Source organism: Acanthaster planci, linkage group LG06, assembly GCF_054643075.1.
Source record: "Acanthaster planci isolate LZ-2023a linkage group LG06, COTS_SCS, whole genome shotgun sequence".
In the NCBI taxonomy this organism is placed as follows: Eukaryota; Metazoa; Echinodermata; class Asteroidea; order Valvatida; family Acanthasteridae; genus Acanthaster; species Acanthaster planci.
This window is the reverse complement of record NC_141782.1, coordinates 5,226,834-5,245,396: the sequence shown is the minus strand read 5'-3', so window position 1 is coordinate 5,245,396 and position 18,563 is coordinate 5,226,834. Positions and strand designations below refer to the sequence as shown.

The 18,563-nt window shown below is 39.8% G+C and overlaps 1 protein-coding gene across 8 annotated transcripts in view; it reads right to left on the bottom strand.

Moving 5' to 3' along the window:
* Positions 1 to 18,563, bottom strand: part of LOC110989242 (uncharacterized) — a 515,163-nt gene that overhangs the window by 76,752 nt on the left and 419,848 nt on the right. For 6 of the 8 annotated variants that reach the window (XR_015425756.1, XM_087138534.1, XM_087138530.1 and 3 more), the window contains one exon: positions 15,066 to 15,266. Coding sequence is in view for 7 of the 8 variants with exons in the window: in XM_087138534.1 (XP_086994660.1) it covers positions 15,066 to 15,266 (201 nt within the window). In the remaining variant the exon portion in view is untranslated. Of the gene's footprint in view, positions 1 to 681; positions 2,304 to 15,065; positions 15,267 to 18,563 lie in introns of those variants that run through there. The other 2 variants (XM_087138535.1, XM_087138532.1) reach the window with 2 other exon arrangements.

The following is an 18,563-nucleotide window of genomic DNA, read 5'->3' as shown; positions in this document are numbered from 1 at the left end:
AGTTTAGTGTGAGAGTTACATTTAACCTGTTTTTAACACATTGCAGCAACTGAAATATATGATGACAGATCCAGCCTAAATAGAGGAAAGAAATTATAAGGCTGGCAAAAACAAGTGCACACATGTACTCATTACATAGTTGTGGGGACTTCACACACATGTATGATAGTTATTATGGAGACTCCAAAACATTTTGGGGACACTCCAGCCCAAATGGGACCTGCTCTGCAGAAATGAGTCACATGTTAACAAAGCCATTTTGACTAAAATTCCCTTGAAAGAATCTTGTACAGTGTTTCAGCAATAGGAATCATCAACATCTTTGAAATCTATACAATGTCCATTTTCATCATTTACCAAACTGAGTGACACGTCAAAACAAAGAGTTCCATTCTGAACCCACCAAAGCACACAAGGATATATTTGCAAGAGGGGCAGCTGACTAATTGTCGTAGACTTGAGAGTTTGGGACCAGAACACTTCCTTAGGCACTTTCAATCAAATCACTGAACAAATGTTGATCTGCTAAATGTCTCAAATTGGTGAGGAAAATGTAAGCACAGAAGTATTTTGAAAATGTTTGTAAAGCAGCTACTCCAGAACACTCAGCCAACACTGACTCAAATCTGCTGACATTTCATACAGGGCATGTGTCAAGAATGCACTGAAACAAATAAAGAGTGGTTGCAAAAAAAGCATTTCATATGCTTTAGTCAAATGACTCTACTGACCATTGGAAAACATTGGTAAAATTCTCGGTTTGCAATGTAACTGATCAAGTTTGACATAACTTCGGTCAAGATTGTGAAAGAAGATTATTATTATTAATTTCTGACCATGTCAAGGATCATGAACCTGTAAACCTTGAGGTCCTTCTCACATCACTCCCCGGATAAAATGAAAAAAAAAAGACTACATTTAAAACAAGATACGCTATACATATACTAAAAGCTAAAACAAATGAAACTATCCAAAACAACAATAATGTTGTTGCACCTCAGACATAAGAATAGCAATTACATTTAAAACAAAAATTGGACTAAAATATAGACAAATGAAATAAACATTAAAAACATTAAAACAGTAAAGATTTCATAACAATAAAAGAGGAATCAATTAACTGAAAAGGTTAGCAGAAAAAGTTGTTAAAACACACTACATATAAACACAAAATCAAACCAATAAGAAAACATATAAGATAAAATTAAAACAAAAGAATAAAAAAGTTACACGATAAGATGAGATGGAGCAATGATTTAAAGATACTCAAGAGAGACTCTCAATGACCTTATGGCGCAGGTCATTCCATTCCCTACCTGTCTGGACAAAATGGGAATACATGTATTTAAGACAATCAGTTTGCTAATAGCAAAAGGACACTTAATTTTGAGCTTCGGTCATTTTGGCAGATTCATGAAGCCAGAATAAAATTATTAGCAGCATTAACATTGGTAATGTTATTCATTATTTTACAACAAAGCACAAGGCGAAAGCATAATTTCTCAATTGTCCAGCCTAGTCGAGAGAGCAATGAACCATAGCACAAGTCCCAATCTCTGCACACAAAGCTGATGCACTGATTTTGGATACGCTCCAAGGTATTTGAATGGCTATGCCTATACAGGTCCCATGCCATGCAACAGTAGTTTACCCAAGACCTAATCAAGGAAATATACAATCTTTTGAAGAAGAATTTGAAAAAGAATTTAAAGGAAAATTTGAAGAAGAATTTGAAGAAAAATTTGAAGAATTTGAAGAAGAATTTGAAAAATTTGAAGAATTTGAAGAAGACCTTGACATTTCAAAAGGAAACTTTATTTCATTCAATTGAAATGAACAAAAATACAATTACTTACAACAAAATTATAATATTTACAGATAACAGATTTGTTTTAACATAACTGAACAAAACAGAAGAATGTATTAAGAGATACAGTATAGCCGATAAACAACTTTTAACAGTTGAAATTATTACAATCGACAAGAAAACAGGTAGGGTGAACAAAAGAGAAACACAGCAGAAGCAAAATTTAGTCAGGAAAACTGTATAATAGATAGAAAGAAGTATACACTATTGACAAATTAACTAATACAAATATTCTATGTGGCTCAAGGAGGGTTACTGGAATGAGAGGTGGAGGGCCTGCATCACGAGGCAGAGGGAATACGACCCATATCTCGCCGAGGCGAGCTGCTGCCCCGGACTCAAGCCAGGCTGAGAGAGGGGAGGTGGCAGAAGGGGCGGAGTTGGCCATCGGCGTCTCTGGACGTGGGCAATTCTGCCCACTGCCATGGCCAAGCTCCTGGAAGGGAAAGGGGGAGGGGGATAGAACAGTGATTAGATGAGCCATGTCAAAAGATTTGTTAACAAGGAAAAAGACATGTAAATAAGGTTGAAAACAGATCACGTGAAAAATACAAATGAATATTAATACAAACAAGAAGTTACTGAATAATCATAAGAAAACCAAAAAGCACAAATTAAAGTACAAAAAGATCATTAATTGGAAAAAAATATACAAACAAGATCATTGACAAGAAAGTTTACAATAAATTGTACTAGTGTGAAATGTAACCAAAAGTTTGTAATCAAGGACAGAAACAAACTAACTGATGAACAAAAAAAAATTAAGAAAAATTACATACAACAGGATTGTAAATGAGAATTAAACTAAAGAAAAAAAAGACAGAAATAAACGAGTACGAATTTTACCAAAGAATACACTTGGATAAACAGAAGTAAAATACGTATGTACGTTAAAGAAAGATAATCAAAAAAAGAAAGAGATACACAGAGAAAATTGTAAATACGAAGACAAGCTTTTCCAAAATTTCACACAATAGTTACTCGTTTAGTAGATATAAACGAAAGCAGTATTAAAGGGAGGGGAGGGAATAAGGGTAAAGGGAGGGAGAGAAAGGGGGACTGGGGATCCCGGCATCACTGGTGTGGGTATCTTAAATGCCCACTGTCGGGAATCCCCGGTTGGGGAGGGGTAGGACCGCTGAGGTGGGCTGTGTGCAAGGCACAACGTCCCACCTTTGGGTCAGCGGTGACTACCCCTGCGACGGCGATCCTGGGAGGGGAGGGAAAAATTCAAAGGAAAACTAGAGAGAAGTGTTTGTAAACAAGTACAAACACAGAGCTGTTTCGGGACTATTACACCCACAAAATAAGTATTTGCAATTGTGATGAAAAAATCTCAAACTATGAGAGAGTAAAAATGAACAATTTAGTATTCTGCACGTGACATATACCCCCGAAAAAATTTCATTTATAATCAGTTTCAACCAATGCAATTGGATGTCCACTTTAGAAGATAATCTAATATGACTTGTCATGTGATATTATTCTCACAGTTGAGAGTTTGCTTTGTACTTTGTGGAGCTTCTCACAATAGCTTAAAAATTATAATACTTACTTAAGGATAACATATACGACTTCTTCGACTGTTGACGTCATCACGAGTGGATGTGATACCAGTTACAAGAATTGTATTTCTTTAATGTCACGTGACTTGTCACCAGATGAGATCAGAATCAAATCAGATCAATTTGGGTCTAAAACCCTTCCATTTCCAGCCACACACAAAGTTTCAACCGCATCAGACCTGTAATTTTCGAGGTATAGTGGTTTGAAGAGATCCCCTTTAATGTCATGTGACTTGTCTCCTGATGATGTCATCATCACTAAATATGCTCAATATTTGCCTAAAGTACTACCTCTCCAGGATATAAGCAGGGTTTCAACCCAGCACTAACACCGACAGACTCATTCCGTAAAAAAAACTTAATGGCTTTTACCACTTTTAAACAATAAGCCTACTTCCAGTTTCAACCACATATTATATATCCCAGCACTTGCTGGAAACCGAATGTTGCGGGAGGGCACGGTTGATTTTTATATGGGTTTTTATTCAAAATTTGATAATACATCCCGTGATGATGTCATCATGACATAAATATTTTAGAATTATCTTCGTTGTATAGTTAGTGCTTGCTGTAAGTTTGACGATGATAAACGATTACTAAGGTACAAAAATAGTGCCTCAAAAACGTGTACAAAGTCAATGGGCTGAAATAAATATTAACAAATCACTAATAAATCAAATGACGTCATCATGATTTCATAAATCTGGACGTATCTTTGCATCAAAGTCTTTCTTGGCTGTAACTTTGAAGTTGATCAAAGCTCTCAAACTAACCCAAATGCTGGCTTGAAAACGTGTACAAAGACAATGGGCTGAAATAAATATTGAAAAATCAAGAATAAATGACATGATGACGTCATAATGAGGTCCTTTACTTACAATAATTTTTGTATCACGGTCTTTGTTGGCTGTCACTTTAATAACCATAAACATCGGAAATGTTTTAAAATTGTACCTTGAAAACGTGTACAAAGTCTATTGCAAAAAACTCATTTGCGGAAACACTGCTCCTTTAAGTTGATGTCACGTGATTTGCACTTAAAGTGAACACTTTTAATGAAATATTACTTCATATTCTGACTCTTAAGCATATTTCAGATGAAATAACAGAGCGTAAAGTACCTAATTTCTCTTTTGTTCTTATAGTAATCTTGCGGCAAAGTTAAAGACTATTTGTTCACTTGTGTTAAGTAGAAAAACGTATACAAAACATATGGGAAAATACAAAATATTCAAAATGAATATAAAATAAGGCAATGACGTCATCGTCACGTCATACATTAGCTATAATTCTTGCATCAGGGTCTTTGTTAGCTATTATTTTGCCATCGATCAAGCATTGCAAGGTTACCAAAATTGTCCCTCAAAAACGTGCACAAAGTTAATGGGCAAAAAACCCGTCTGCAGAGATACTGCTCCTTTAAGTTTGTGTCACGTGATTTGCGCTTAAACTGAACAACATTTATCAAATATTACTTCATATTCGGACTCTTAGGCATATTTCAGATGAAATAACAGAGCGTAAAGTACCCGATTTCTCTTTTGTTCTTATAGTAATATTGCGCCAAAGTTAAAGACTATTTGTTCACTTGTGTTAAGTAGAAAAACATGTACAAAACATATGGGAAAATACAAAATATTCAAAATGAATATAAAATAAGGCAATGACGTCATCGTCACGTCATATATTAGCTATAATTCTTGCATCAGGGTCTTTGTTAGCTATTATTTTGCCATCGATCAAGCATTGCAAGGTTACCAAATTGTCCCTCAAAAACGTGTACAAAGTTAATGGGCAAAAAACCCGTCTGCAGAGACACTGCTCCTTTAATTTCATGTCACATGATTTGTGTCTAAACTGGGAAAAACTTATGAAATATTATTTAATATTTGCACACTTGGGTATACTCACGATCAAACAGAAGGGAAAATTTAGTCTGATTTCTTCTTCGTTCTGGTAGCAATTCTCGGACGAAGTTGAGGACTGCTCACACATTATGCTGGACAATGTGTGTACAAACCCTATGTTGTGCAACAACGCCATCCATGGTTCAATATGGGACAGTTTGTTGTAAATTGAAAGCCCAGGCAGGTGTGACCGTAATTCCGCAATAGCGCCCTCATAGCCTGATATAGGACAGTCCGAAAACTGTGTGCAATCTGTGTACAAAGTCTATGGGGGAAAATTAATTCTTAAAAAATCAATAATAAATAAACTACTTAAGTTATCACTGTGAATTTCTTCTAGGACCATCCTTGGATGATCACACAACTATCCTCCAAGTTTGAAATTGTTCTGATTTTCCTAGGTGCCGAAGTGTAGGGGTAGAAGAACTTGGCTGAAGAAGAAGAAGAAAAAAAGGAAAGAAAAAAACACAGAATGATTACAATACCTGGTTCGGCTGAACTGCCGAACCAGCTAAAAAGGAAAGAAAAAAAAAAAAACAGAACGATTACAATAGCTGGTTCGGCTGAACTGCCGAACCAGCTAAAAAAATAATCAGAAAAACAATACCGTTTCAGCAAAGTTGCCGAAACAGCTAACAAAAAGCTGATAACAATGCACATACAATTATACAAATGTAAGAAGAGTATAATAGGCAAGTGAGACGGAAAAGGAACATTTAACGATAAGTAACAAAAACTAAAGAGAAACTAAAACTACAAAGTATAATTAGATTAAAGAAACAGATAAACAGTGGAGAAAAAAAATCAATGGTCTCACCCAGGAGCAGAGATATTACACCACGTTTCATTTGCACGAACGGCCACTCCCGGGGAGACCAATTAAACATGGTAAAGAAATTCACGACAAAAATACAAACTTTGGGCAGAAAGGATTACATTGAATAATTAAGACACAAAACATGATTAAAGACTTTATGACACACTGAATTTAAACCGAAGTATAATCAAAAAAAAGTTTATGTGGTATAATAGATCAAACACAATTTATGACAAGAAGCAATCGGGTAAGAAAGGCCTGCGTCACGGGACGGTGGGATCCCCTCGCTTGACAAAGTGATCAGCCGTCCCGAACTAAGGCCGTTAGGAAGAAAAAAGCAAGAAGACGGTGATTAGATCAGCCATGTTATCTCATCAACTACTGTAAAAAGAGAGTTGTTTATATACACCATATTTTGAAAAAGATCAAGAGAGGAGTTAAAGCACTGACAGTGATATTTGATGATGATTTTTTATTTTAGGCAGTGGGACCTGACGAGAAGAGGATCGGAAAAGGCAGTAGAGCGATAGGACCAGTAGATGTCATTTTTAAGGCTGACGATGAGATAATTTGCGAGTTTGACCGCGTCCTTGCGTTTGGGATCAGGATCCAGTACAGGTCAAAGTTGAGATGGAGATTGGGAAGAACAAGGGAGAGCAGGGTATGTAGTAGGTTGAGGGCTGGTTGGATGGCAGGGCACAGGATGAAGAGGTGGACGACAGTTCCTTCTTCTCTGGGAGATGTCAGAGTTGAGATGATGAAGAACAGGGAGAGAAGGCAGGAAGTTGTGAAGTCGCCTTCTTTCTTGGAAATAGGGAGCTTGTAGATCTGATTCCATGGGATGGGGAGACTACAGTTCTTGAAAAAGCCGAGTCGATGCCAGTGGGTGATTGCGGTGGGAGGGTGAGAGTTGACGGAAATGTTGAAGATGTTGTAGAGAGTCTTTGAAGATAGCGAGAGTCTTTTGAGGTCGGGAGGGATGAAGAAGGGTATCGGAGTGTCTGGAAAGCAGGGGATGGTGCGAAGAGGGGTCGGAGGAGAGAGCAGACCGGAGAAGCCGAAGAGCAACGGAAAAGACGAGCGGAGGGCGAGATGTAGACAGTGAAGCGACTTGTCAATGAGGCAGAGGGAAGGACGATGGATTCTCGAGGAGACAGAAGGCAAATTTTCAGCTTCCAGCCAGCGACCGGTGGAGGGGTGGAGAAGATGGTGGATGATCCTGAGGAGAGGAGCCGAGAACAGGTGTTCCCATCGTCAGCCGCATGTTCGAGAAGAGTACTATTGATAGGAATGTTGACAACATGGCTGATCGAATCCAGAGGAATGTCAATCCGAGCTCCGGATGCCGTCCAAGCACACAGTAGCTCGCCATAGAATGGAGGAATGCTGATGAAGAATTTTGGTTCAAGATTAATTTGGAAGAGTTGAAAGTCAAAGTCGAGTTTCTTGTAACGCCGGAGAAAATAACTGACCATGGTGTAGGCAGGATGAGGGCAAAGATCAAGAAAACGTTGAATAGTGGACATTCTGTAGGCGAGCGTGCGTGCTTGGAGGCATGCAAGACTGAGACCGCCCCTGTTGGGTCTTTGAAAAAGAATTTGTTTTTTGAGATAATGTCTTTTTCCGGACCAGACGAAATCAACCAGCAAATCTTGGAGTTAGCTCAGAACATTTTCGAGGGAGAGAGAATGGCCAAGACGTGCGGAAAGAGTTTAGATGCGGCTAGTTGATTGGCCACGAGAATTTTGCCTTTAAAAGACAGAGTAGAAGAGATAGTCAAGGCTGGGAGTTTTATTTCTGCCAAGTTGCTTGACCACTGCATCAAGTTCTTCCAGACTCGGAGGAATGTCAAGATCCTCCGAATCGGCAGAGTCAAGTCTCAGTAAATCATTTAAAATTTGGTTCAGGGCACCCTCGTCAGTTTGAGGTCGACTATACAGATTTTGATAGAAATTATGGACATGTTTTTTTATTTGAATGGGATCGTCCGTAAGATCACCAGAGGGAAGACGGATACTTGACAGAGATTTAGACTGAGAGTAAGATTTTTCTAGGCTGAAAAAGTATGAAGGACAAGTGTCAACCTCATTGATATGTTGAAATCGCGCTCTGACTAGGGCACCCTGAGCTTCAGTATTAAGAATATTATTTAATTGATCTATTTGTTCATTAAGAACACGTTTGGTATCGTCATTAAAATCTGGCACAGACAGAAGGTTTTCTATAGTTTTGTTAATCCTAAGCAGGGTGTCACGTTTTTCTTTTGCTACTTTCGACCCGTACATTTGGGTGAGAGTTTTAATAAGAATCTTGCCGAAGTCTCACCACGAGCAAATGTCGGGGAATTCATTTTGTCTCTCCCTCCAGCCAGTCCAAAAGTCTGTTATCATTTCTCTATAGGCCCGATCATCTAATAGAGAGTTATTAAAATGCCAATAGACGCTCCCTCTACAAGTGGAGGAAGGAAGCTTAATGGTGAAGATCACAGCCGAGTGGTCTGACAAAGAACAGGGAAGATTGTTACACAAAGAGGCAGAGGACAAAAGAGTATTGGGAAGATAAAAATGGTCCAGTCTGGCTTTTGAAATGCCATACTGGCTGGAGGGGTTAACTCTGTACCAAGTGTATTTTTGTTCATAAGGGTTACATCTGCGCCAGACGTCGTACAAGGACAGTTTGTCCACCTAAGCGGTCTAACTCAGGATCAAAAGTGCAATTAAAATCATCTCCAACTATAATGACACTGTCACTGATGGGGTCGCAATGCTTGTATATGCAGTCGACGGCTTTTAAGGCTTCACTGTGAGATTGGGGATGAGAATATTGTACAGATAAAATATGATGTTATTTTGAGAGATTTTAGTGTAACATGTCCATCATAAACAGAGGAAGATCAAGGACAGAAATATTATTTTTCATTAGAGTAGTGACCCCGGATCCACGCGAGGGGCTGGGATTACAGTAGGGAGTATAGCCAGGCCATGAACTCCAGGATTCAAACTGATCGTTTAACCACTACCTGCCGGGGACTCCGGAATTGGAGACGTATGGTTTATATGCGTGGCCGGGGTCTCCGAACTCGGACAAAGGAAACGGGGCCCTGTAACAAAAGACCGTACTCCGAACAAAAGACCAGGCTGCTGGGCATTACCAACATTTTTCACTCTCAAAAGTGGTGATTATCCAGCCAGGGTTTGGGGCATTGAGAGCCAGCGGATTACCATCGGGGACAAAAGCGCTCCACCACCGCAGTGGTGAGCCACCCAGCACTGCTGCACGCTAATCTGTCCCCTATTGAAAAGAGGTCAGCAGTGCACTAAGCCAGGTTCATGAACAAAAGACAGTTATACAACACTGCACAATCTGGGCTCTGTTTACAAGGCTGCTGGCCTGGCTGAAATACTCGGGCATCAATGAAGGTCATCTGTCAACTTAGAGTAGTGCCTAAAGATTACTTCGTGCGGCTATAAACGACCGTTAAATGAAATGATGAATTTTTGAAAGATTTTGAAAACGGAAAAAATGATAGTCATGCCAGCCCAGCATCATCAACACTGAAAAATGCCCCGGCATGAAGTTGTTAAAGTACAGGTTTCCTGGAGAAATATGATATCCGGTTTATTGCATAGCGTGTCGATATAGGTGTGAAAAGAGGCATATTTAATCGGAGACGAACAGCTGCTCACATTCAAAGTCAGCAGTGACAGTGTCATTATAAAAAGATAAAGAGTGAAGTGAGTAAATTCCATAATGAGAAGAAAAAAGGGGAAGAAATTAGACATCTAGCTTTTTAATAAGTTTGTAAATCCTCTGCTGCAAGTTTCATTTGATGTGATCAGGGGGTGTGATATTACCGTTAATCAAAACCTGAACATGGCGGCGGAAAGACATGATGTGTGACAATTCCTTGTTTTTGAAACCCAGGAGAATGGGACAGATCTGGGAAACCACTTTACAGAACGATGATAGATTAGTGACAAGAACATAATTTGGGATTTCAGGGTATACGTTTGAGAGAGTGATTCGGGTAGTAGGACGGATCAAGGGAGTTAGCTCGAGGAAAGAACCATCATGGTCGAGTCCATGGCGGCCTCCCTCGAGATGAGATAAATAGCGATGCGACTGTTAGAAATACGAGAGGCAGAGACAATATCTTTAACCGGGTGAACATTACTGAACGAATCGATGTAGGATTGTACAGACACAGAGTCACGGAAGGTAACACCATTGTTCCTGGAGACGTTCTTGAATGGTTCGTCACCAGGAACAATGGGCCTGGTAGGAGCCGATGCCCCTACGGTTGACTGCCCCTGAATAGCCGGCTCCGCCTGACTAGCCATGGTGGCCAGCCAAGACAGGGCGTAAAACTAAACACAGACGAAATGAAAATGATTCTTAAAATACACTAAATGAAAACACCCAAGGGGCTGGAAATGGTCTTGCAATATCTATTAACAATAAAAAGTACAATGGTATAGAAATAATAATCAAAGTGTAAATCACACAAAATTCCAAACTTACTAGGAAATCGAAATACACACATCAAAGCTAAAGAAAAAGAAGACCTTCACACAGCAGCACACACACTGCAGTCACACAACCTGCGAATCCCATTCCACGCTCCACCGCTTCCGGATTACCTTTATAACCAGATATCCACTTCAGTCCGGCACACTCACCTGAGGACGGCCATAGCACACTGCCCGAAATGTCAAGTTAACACTCACCGGTTCTTTTAAGAACAACACCTCGCTCAAAAGAGATTGATTCCATGGTGTACTCGCAAACCCATTTCTCATGTCTCTTCCATTATGCAAAGTTTCAAATCCTACTCACATTTAGGGCACACGGCATAATAGAAGCAACTGCGCTAGCATTAAATTTGATGCTGTTATGAGATCATTACCAAACACCAACAAATGCATGAATATTCAATTCCTACATCTCAGAACACAATTACCATTACCAGTGACAAATTTATACCCAGCAAGATATGGGACGGAGGGGTACCCCCCCCTTACTGGTCCAATCCATATACACACTCTAGACTATTGTTACCTAATACATCCCCCTAGAAGTCTGTAAAGAATTCCTGGGATTCCGGTCAAACAATGACAACACAAAAGTGGGAGGGGTGCTCTCTGTCCCATTTGTTGCTTCATATGGAAAAATTGCTAGGGGTACAAAAGGGTTTCGTGTAACAGATGGTGCGTAGCAAGTGCTGTTGCGCTCTGGCTATGTACATACCAGGCATGCCAGAAAGAGGTAATTGTCCAGATGTTGCAGCCCAGGCCATTCAAATGCCCCTGGTTAGATTTGTGTCTTGGCCCAGTACTGTGGAGCATCCATTGTTCATGTACCTTTTGTTCCTCATTCTGGAACTTTTGCCTGGCTATGTGCTTTGAGAACTGCACTGTTTCCTGAGTTCATTACATTCTGTGGATTCTGTAAACAGTCCAGATTAGCATTCCTCTTACATCATTGTGACAATAAAAACTGCCTGTAAGGCCAATCAGGTGTGGACTTATGACTGAGAAATGGTGGTGTGATTTAATTCTCCATGTTCCGTAAATTTGCCTTGGTTTTTAGCAATGTATTAAATTGGTTGCTTTACACCACCACCACCACCATTTTTTTCTGAAAGAGTTCAGTGGCCTGCCCAGTCTTAATGAATGTTCCAACTTCCTTTTTTTTAACCTGTCCTTAATTTTGCTACCTAGTGCTGTTGTTTCACTGTAGTCAACCCCTGTCCACTGGCACATTCTTTGCTCTGTCAGTGACTATCTTTTCGCATGTATATTATTAAAACTATATGTACCCTGCTCTCCCCTGTGGTTTAATCATGTTTGGTGAAGAAGCACTTATTAAATTTGTAGCAATTCTAATTGCTTTGAAACTCAATTTAGAATTCATCCTCTTATGTTTTTCATTTGTTGTTCGAGTTACAATCATTAAAATATATTAGGTAAATATGAATTCAGTTAGTCCCCCTTAACAGGCCGTTGGCCCCTCCTGGGTTGGGTTGCCGTTACAAACAAAAATTTTGTTGATAGTTTAGTTCACGAAATATGAAACTTATCTATGATATGTCTTTCTCACTGAAATGTAGCAAAAGATATTCAGATTAAATTTTGGGAAGTTTCTCTAGACACAATAATAAACTAACTTTGTTTTATATGTTTTCAGACTGACTTTGGACATCCCATAACCAAGGTTGCAGCATCATTGGATAATACTCTGAAGATTGGTTCCTCACAGATATTATACACTTTCTACAGACTGATAACCTGCTAGGCAATTTGTCCACTTAATCAATACTTTTTTAATCACTGAACAGACCTATTCATTTCACATCGAGTAAGTAATATGAATTTGTCTAGAAAATTTAAATCTGTAAATATATCTGTATTTGAAGCTGGAGTCAAAAGTAAAAATCCAATCAATTTAATTTAATTCAGTGATATTTTACGCCAAGTGTTTGATTAATTTAAAGACACAAACTGTATGTTGCCAAGTTGGCCAAATTTCCTTATATGCCCTTTTATGCAAAGTCAGGTGCGGTCCTGTATGGTTCACACCTGCATGGGTACACACCAGGCATGGGGACCTGAATAGTGTTTTATAGTGCCTTAAATACTGGGGTGTGGTTCTGTGTGACACACACAGATAGGCCTGTGATGCGATAGCACAAGTTTGAGTGATAGCTCTGAAGCCAGAATTGCATTAAGCTTTTTAACCTTGTTAATGTAGATTGAAAATCCAGTGTTGGCGGTAGCCATAAGTTGGGAGAGCGATTTGCTGCCCCAAATTTTCAGGAGAAAAGTTTAAAGAGGAAGGGCAGGCTGTGACAATTTTCAGTGTGCTGTAAGACCTCAGGAGCCAGTATATACTGTAAGTGTTCTTTTTAATTATTTTCTAATATTTAGCCATTATGTTTTGTCTAGTATATGTAAGTGCTATTATTTTATATATCTGTGACAATGGGGAGTTCAAAAGCCAATTTTAGTGACCGTTTTAATAATGAAGTTTCTCCTTTCGGGTATGGAAAATTAGTAATATGGTCAAATGGTGCACAAATGTTTGCCGTAAGATGTACATGTGTATTAGCAAACATGGGTATGATTATTCAATATTTCAGGGCTCCTTATTACGGAGTCGGAGCTCCTATAAGTGGACCTTATTGAGTACCGAGACACGATCAAGCCAGGTCATGCATTGGCTGGATAGGAACAGCAAGTCTGCCGGAGGGGGACACGGCTACCTACCTGCCTGTTGGTCTGCTAAGTCCAGCCCCGACTCACCTGCATCATCCTCACTGAGGATTGGCTGAGAGTGATGTAACAGCGGCGCATCGGACAATTGATCAACTCTCCCTTTGAACTGTCCGAATTTGGGCTAGTGGTAACTATTAACCAGCCCACCAGCCTTCTAGTTTCTATGAAACCCATTTTTTTTTTAACTGTTGATCTTCTGCATTTTGCTCCCCCTTCATTCAATTGTTTTTGTGGTTTGTATATTTGTAAATAAATTAGTTTTCATTGAATTTTGAAGTTAAGAAAAGGACCTCTCGCACTAAATTAGAAGAGGCATATGTTTTCTCTACTTGGTTTAATTATCCAGTACACTCGGTCATAAAACTAGAAATGTAGCCTTTCAGTCGACTTAGGAATATGTGCGAATAACGTACGATGATGAGAATCTTTTTGCCTATGGTCGCTGTCTCACAATATGATGGTTTTTTGTGAAAGCCAATCAGGATACGTGTATTATTTTGGCTTACTTGTTGTAGGATGGTGGTAAAAATACACTTTGTCTCTACAGTCTTGGTTACAGCTTGCCTCCTTGTTCTGGTACTCGGTGACAAACGTACCTTCGCATATGATCGTGGTATCGAGTGTAGACCGTCGTGTTCCCTGAATATAACTCATAGGTTGTTTCGCGCAGGCGAAATTGTGCAGGGCGCCGTGGAATTTGAACAGCTTTTAGAGTTAGGCAGGGAGCTCAACTTGGAAGGTGAGCAGCTGTTGCGTTTTGTTCAGCAGCCCGAAGAGCAAATGAAGAAAAGAAGAGCGATAGAAGAAAGAGAGGCTAAGAAGTTTGAAATTGCGGAGCGTAGAGAAAGAGAAGCGTTAGAGAGGGAAGAAAGACAGAAAAAACGCAATCATGAAAGAACTATGAAAGAGTTAGAGCTCAAACAAGCAGAGATAATGCATGAAGGTAAGGATAACGATACAGATGCTCACCATCCTAGTCCTAAATTCCCAAAGTTACCCCAATTTTGCGATGGGAAGGATGAAATGGATTCTTACTTGATGAGATTTGAAAGATTTGCGACTGCTATGAAATGGCCCGAGACAGATTGGGCAAAGACCTTTAAAACAACGTCTTTGCCCCCTTCCCAAGCCTGCTGAACTTATCTACCCCTTCAGATCATGTTTGTGTTGCTGTGATACATTGCCATACTTTAAAACAATTGGAACTGAATTTCCTTGGATGGGATTGGCTGCCATGCGCGCTAGGATTGCTCACTGTTGCAAAATGAATAGAACATCAAACTTGGTCAAATAGAGTTAACTTATTGGTGTTTGGCCTCTGGTCAGTTTCAATTCTGTAGTTGCATCTCTTCGGAAGGTTGATTAGGCCATAAGATTTGTTTTCTTGCGGTGGAATGGTTCTGTAGAGGTACTGGTCACCTGTTCTATTCTTTACACTTACTAGCCAGGCTCAATTTCCCTTTGCCTTAATGCTTTTGGAATTGAGCAGATTAAAAAAGTCCTACAATTTTCTTAAAAAATCATTTTCTCCTTAGCACTGATTGTTTTGATGTATTTTCTTGGTATGATAAGTATGATAAAATGAGAGAAAATCTAACATACAATAATACATTGCCAAAGAACTGTGGAACTCACCCATCTATAAAACTTGTTGCCACATGAGAATCCTGAGAGAAATGTCCAACCAGGTGAAGCAAGACTTGAAACAAAGTGCAAACTCCTTGAACAGAGCAAATCTGAAGAAACGGAGGAATGAACTGGTGCAATTCTGTCAGTAAGTATCTCTCCACTTGACTAGCTAGGGATTCCATACATTCTGCCACATGCAAGCAGCTACTGAAAAAAAGAAAACAAAAACAGATCGGAATGGAAAGGAATGGACCAAAAAGGAGCACAAAAACTTAATGAAATGGACTGGAACAAAAACGTTCACTTGTTACAGCTACATGTATACTAGATCATTTGACTATATGTATGATTGCTAACTTATTGGGCAATTAATTAATATATATATTGGTCACAATTCTGGCGTAACTGCATATAGGTGTCTTATAGATCTGTCTCCAGGTCTCACAGGAATAACATGGGATTAAAGAGGATGGGCCATGTGGGGTAAATTGACGTTATATGATCGTTTTCAACCATAAGTAGGATTATTTCCTCTTTTATGTCATTAAATCAGCATGACTTGGCATTTTCTGTATGCCTTTTTCAGTCTCCACCTGAGCTGTTCGCAAAAGCGTATCGAAATCAGTCAATAAGGGCAGCAGATAAATCTTGGCAAAAATGTCACGTCAGGCCCGTTGCCTGACCAGAGACTGTGGGGGGGTTTGTCCAACCCAGAAGTGGAACTTTTGGCACTGTGAATACATATTTGTACACAAAGGCATATCATAATGTGCTTTTGAAAAAGTTGCATGTTTGTCGCAAATGAACCAAAGGATGCATGTAAGACTCATATACTTCAGTTTTTAATACCCACAGCGAATCGTAAATTGACACGGCAGGTATGAATTTGTGCGTCACCCAGCACCTTGAATCAGGCACTTGGTGACGAGCGAATGACATGAACATTATTTAAAAAAAAAATCTCAGAAAATCAAGCCCAAAAATTCAGACTTTCTATAAATTGATAAATTGTAGTAAATAATTATTACCTCCACCCACTTACCTAAGCATAAATTGTAAAAAAAAGTTTATATTTTGGGGCACATTTAGTAGAGTTAAATTTGAACTTTGGAAAGAAAAAACGGAAAAAAAGGTTGTTAAAATGTTGCCATATAAGCCGCCCAGAGTATAAGCCACAGGGACATTTTCAGTGCGAGAATCAATGTGTAAGCAGCGGCTCGTATTCCAACAATTACAGTATAATAAAATATGTATTTGTTATTAGAAAAACAAACAAACAAACAAACCACCCCCAACGAGCGGAACTCCGAAGCAAGCGGGGGGTGTTCATTCGAACCCCCCCCAGCCTACGGGTCTGTGACGTCATAGGACAGACTCGACTTTCCAGACCAGAAGACATAGTTCCTGTTAGAAACTTGATCGGTCCAAGGAAGCGACTCACAGTGCACGGGAAAAAATATTGTTCGAACGAAAAACCAACTTTGATGAAGTAACCATGGACATTACTGAAACACACAACAAAACAACCAAACTTGCAAAACATATAAAAGACAAAGAAGGTCCTCCGGCTTTCCCAGTAAGCCCTAAAGATAAATCCCAACCCAATGTCAACCCGTTTCGCGTCACCTGGTTTTGCCAGTTGTCAATGATAATATGTGCATGTTTCACTTGAAAACAAGATTTATTAAACAAACATCGGCGAATACAGCTATTGAATAGCCCTCGGTAGGACAATTACGTCTTTTCAGAAAGACAACGTTTTATAATGGTTCGGGGAAGAATCATTACCAGTCAGTGTTTTTCAAGAATGGATTTGCGCCCGGTACCACTGAGCTTTCCATCCTTCTATCCTTGGAAATAGTTGTTTGTGGTACCTGCTGCTACATCTGACTCGAACCAGCCAGCCGGCACTGGCAAGCTCAGTGGTCGAGTGGCTAAGCCATCTGCACTGGTAAGCATCAGATCGTGGATTCAAGTTCCACCTGGGTACGCTTGTGGGTTTTCTTACAAGCCTTCGGGGGCAAACACCGAGTATACAGTGTTGTAATACATGTCCGGCAGGGCTAAAATCCAAAGTAAGTCAGTGTTTTATCAATTCTACATGTCTCCACCATGCCTGTGGCCCACCCAAATATTTAAATGGGCATCAAGGCAAAGATTGCTGGGACATCAAGGAGTAGTAGGACTCGCTGGTTCTAGACACACTAAAACAATGATTTCCTGTTATAGCTTGACTTCTAACTTTTCTAGTAACCCTGAAATGTATGATGGGTATCAAATTTTCCCCACCGTGCAAGTTACCCATCATCTCACTCCCTACCCCCCCAAAAAATAAGCTTAAGGCCCCCTCAACATCTGCAGTCCCTTCTCCCCCCGCAATAATTAAGGCTAAGTTATTCAATCAAGTTCTGCAATTGTACAAGCATTTGCTGTCAATAACCAAGAGTTATGTACACTGATTTCTCTACTTAAAGATAAAGATGCACGTATAGATAACAGCGCGATTCCCCCCACAATTATATCTGTAAGGATTTAATGTGAAAAAATAGCTTCCCTCAACCATTTGCATTAAACTGTAGCAATAGCTTTTGGCTTAGGGGCCACAGTCATTCTATTGGTAATTTCGTAACACTCACTATACAAACTGTTAACACTTGGCAATGCTGCTAGCCCATTCGTTTTAAGTCAATCTCAGTGAAATTCAACCCAATGTAATACGTAATGGCCAATTTTAGGCCAACTTTTTGTTAAGCATTTCCCCCAAAACAGACTGGCTCTGGGGGAACACCTCATTTTTGTGCATTTCTGCTTGCATGTACATTATTGTAAAATTTTGCAATCACCACAATGATACCATTTTCGTAAATCCCCCCCCTGGTCTAAATGAAGCATGGAAACAAGTCAGAAATGAGGACAAAAAATAAATAAAACGAAGACTAATTGGAACTGAGTTACCCAAAAAGTGGCCTCTGGTATTAGATGTTTATTACAGTAACTTGAGTGTATGCACCCCCCCGCACAATGTTGTTCGTCCTGAGGTGGTCCCACTGTGGGCGCCCATGGACTGGCGTGCATACAGCCTTTCACAACATTGAAAGGGGGGGGGAAGGGAAGGAGGGAAGGAAAAGGGGGACGGGAGGGAAGGGGGAGGGGAGAGGGAGGAGTGAAGGGGGAGGGGAGAGGGAGGAGTGAAGGGGGGGAATGGGGGGTTTAGCTCCAGTATTTCCCGACACAGTCCTAAAGAAAACTCCCCAAAACTGGAGTCTAACTGCCAATGTCCAATATCCAAAGAACAGAAAAGAAATGTGTATAAAGCAGAGCTTTCTTTTGAAGACCGTGAAGGCTACCGCTACATGTGTTGTGAAAAGGCCATCAACAAGTTTAGAAAGATTAGAGATCACTGTCATGTGACAAGTAAGTTCAGAGGTGCTGCCCACACTTACTACAAGCTCAAACTCCAAATTAGACCTAGAAAAACACCTAGTCCGGTAATACTTTACAATC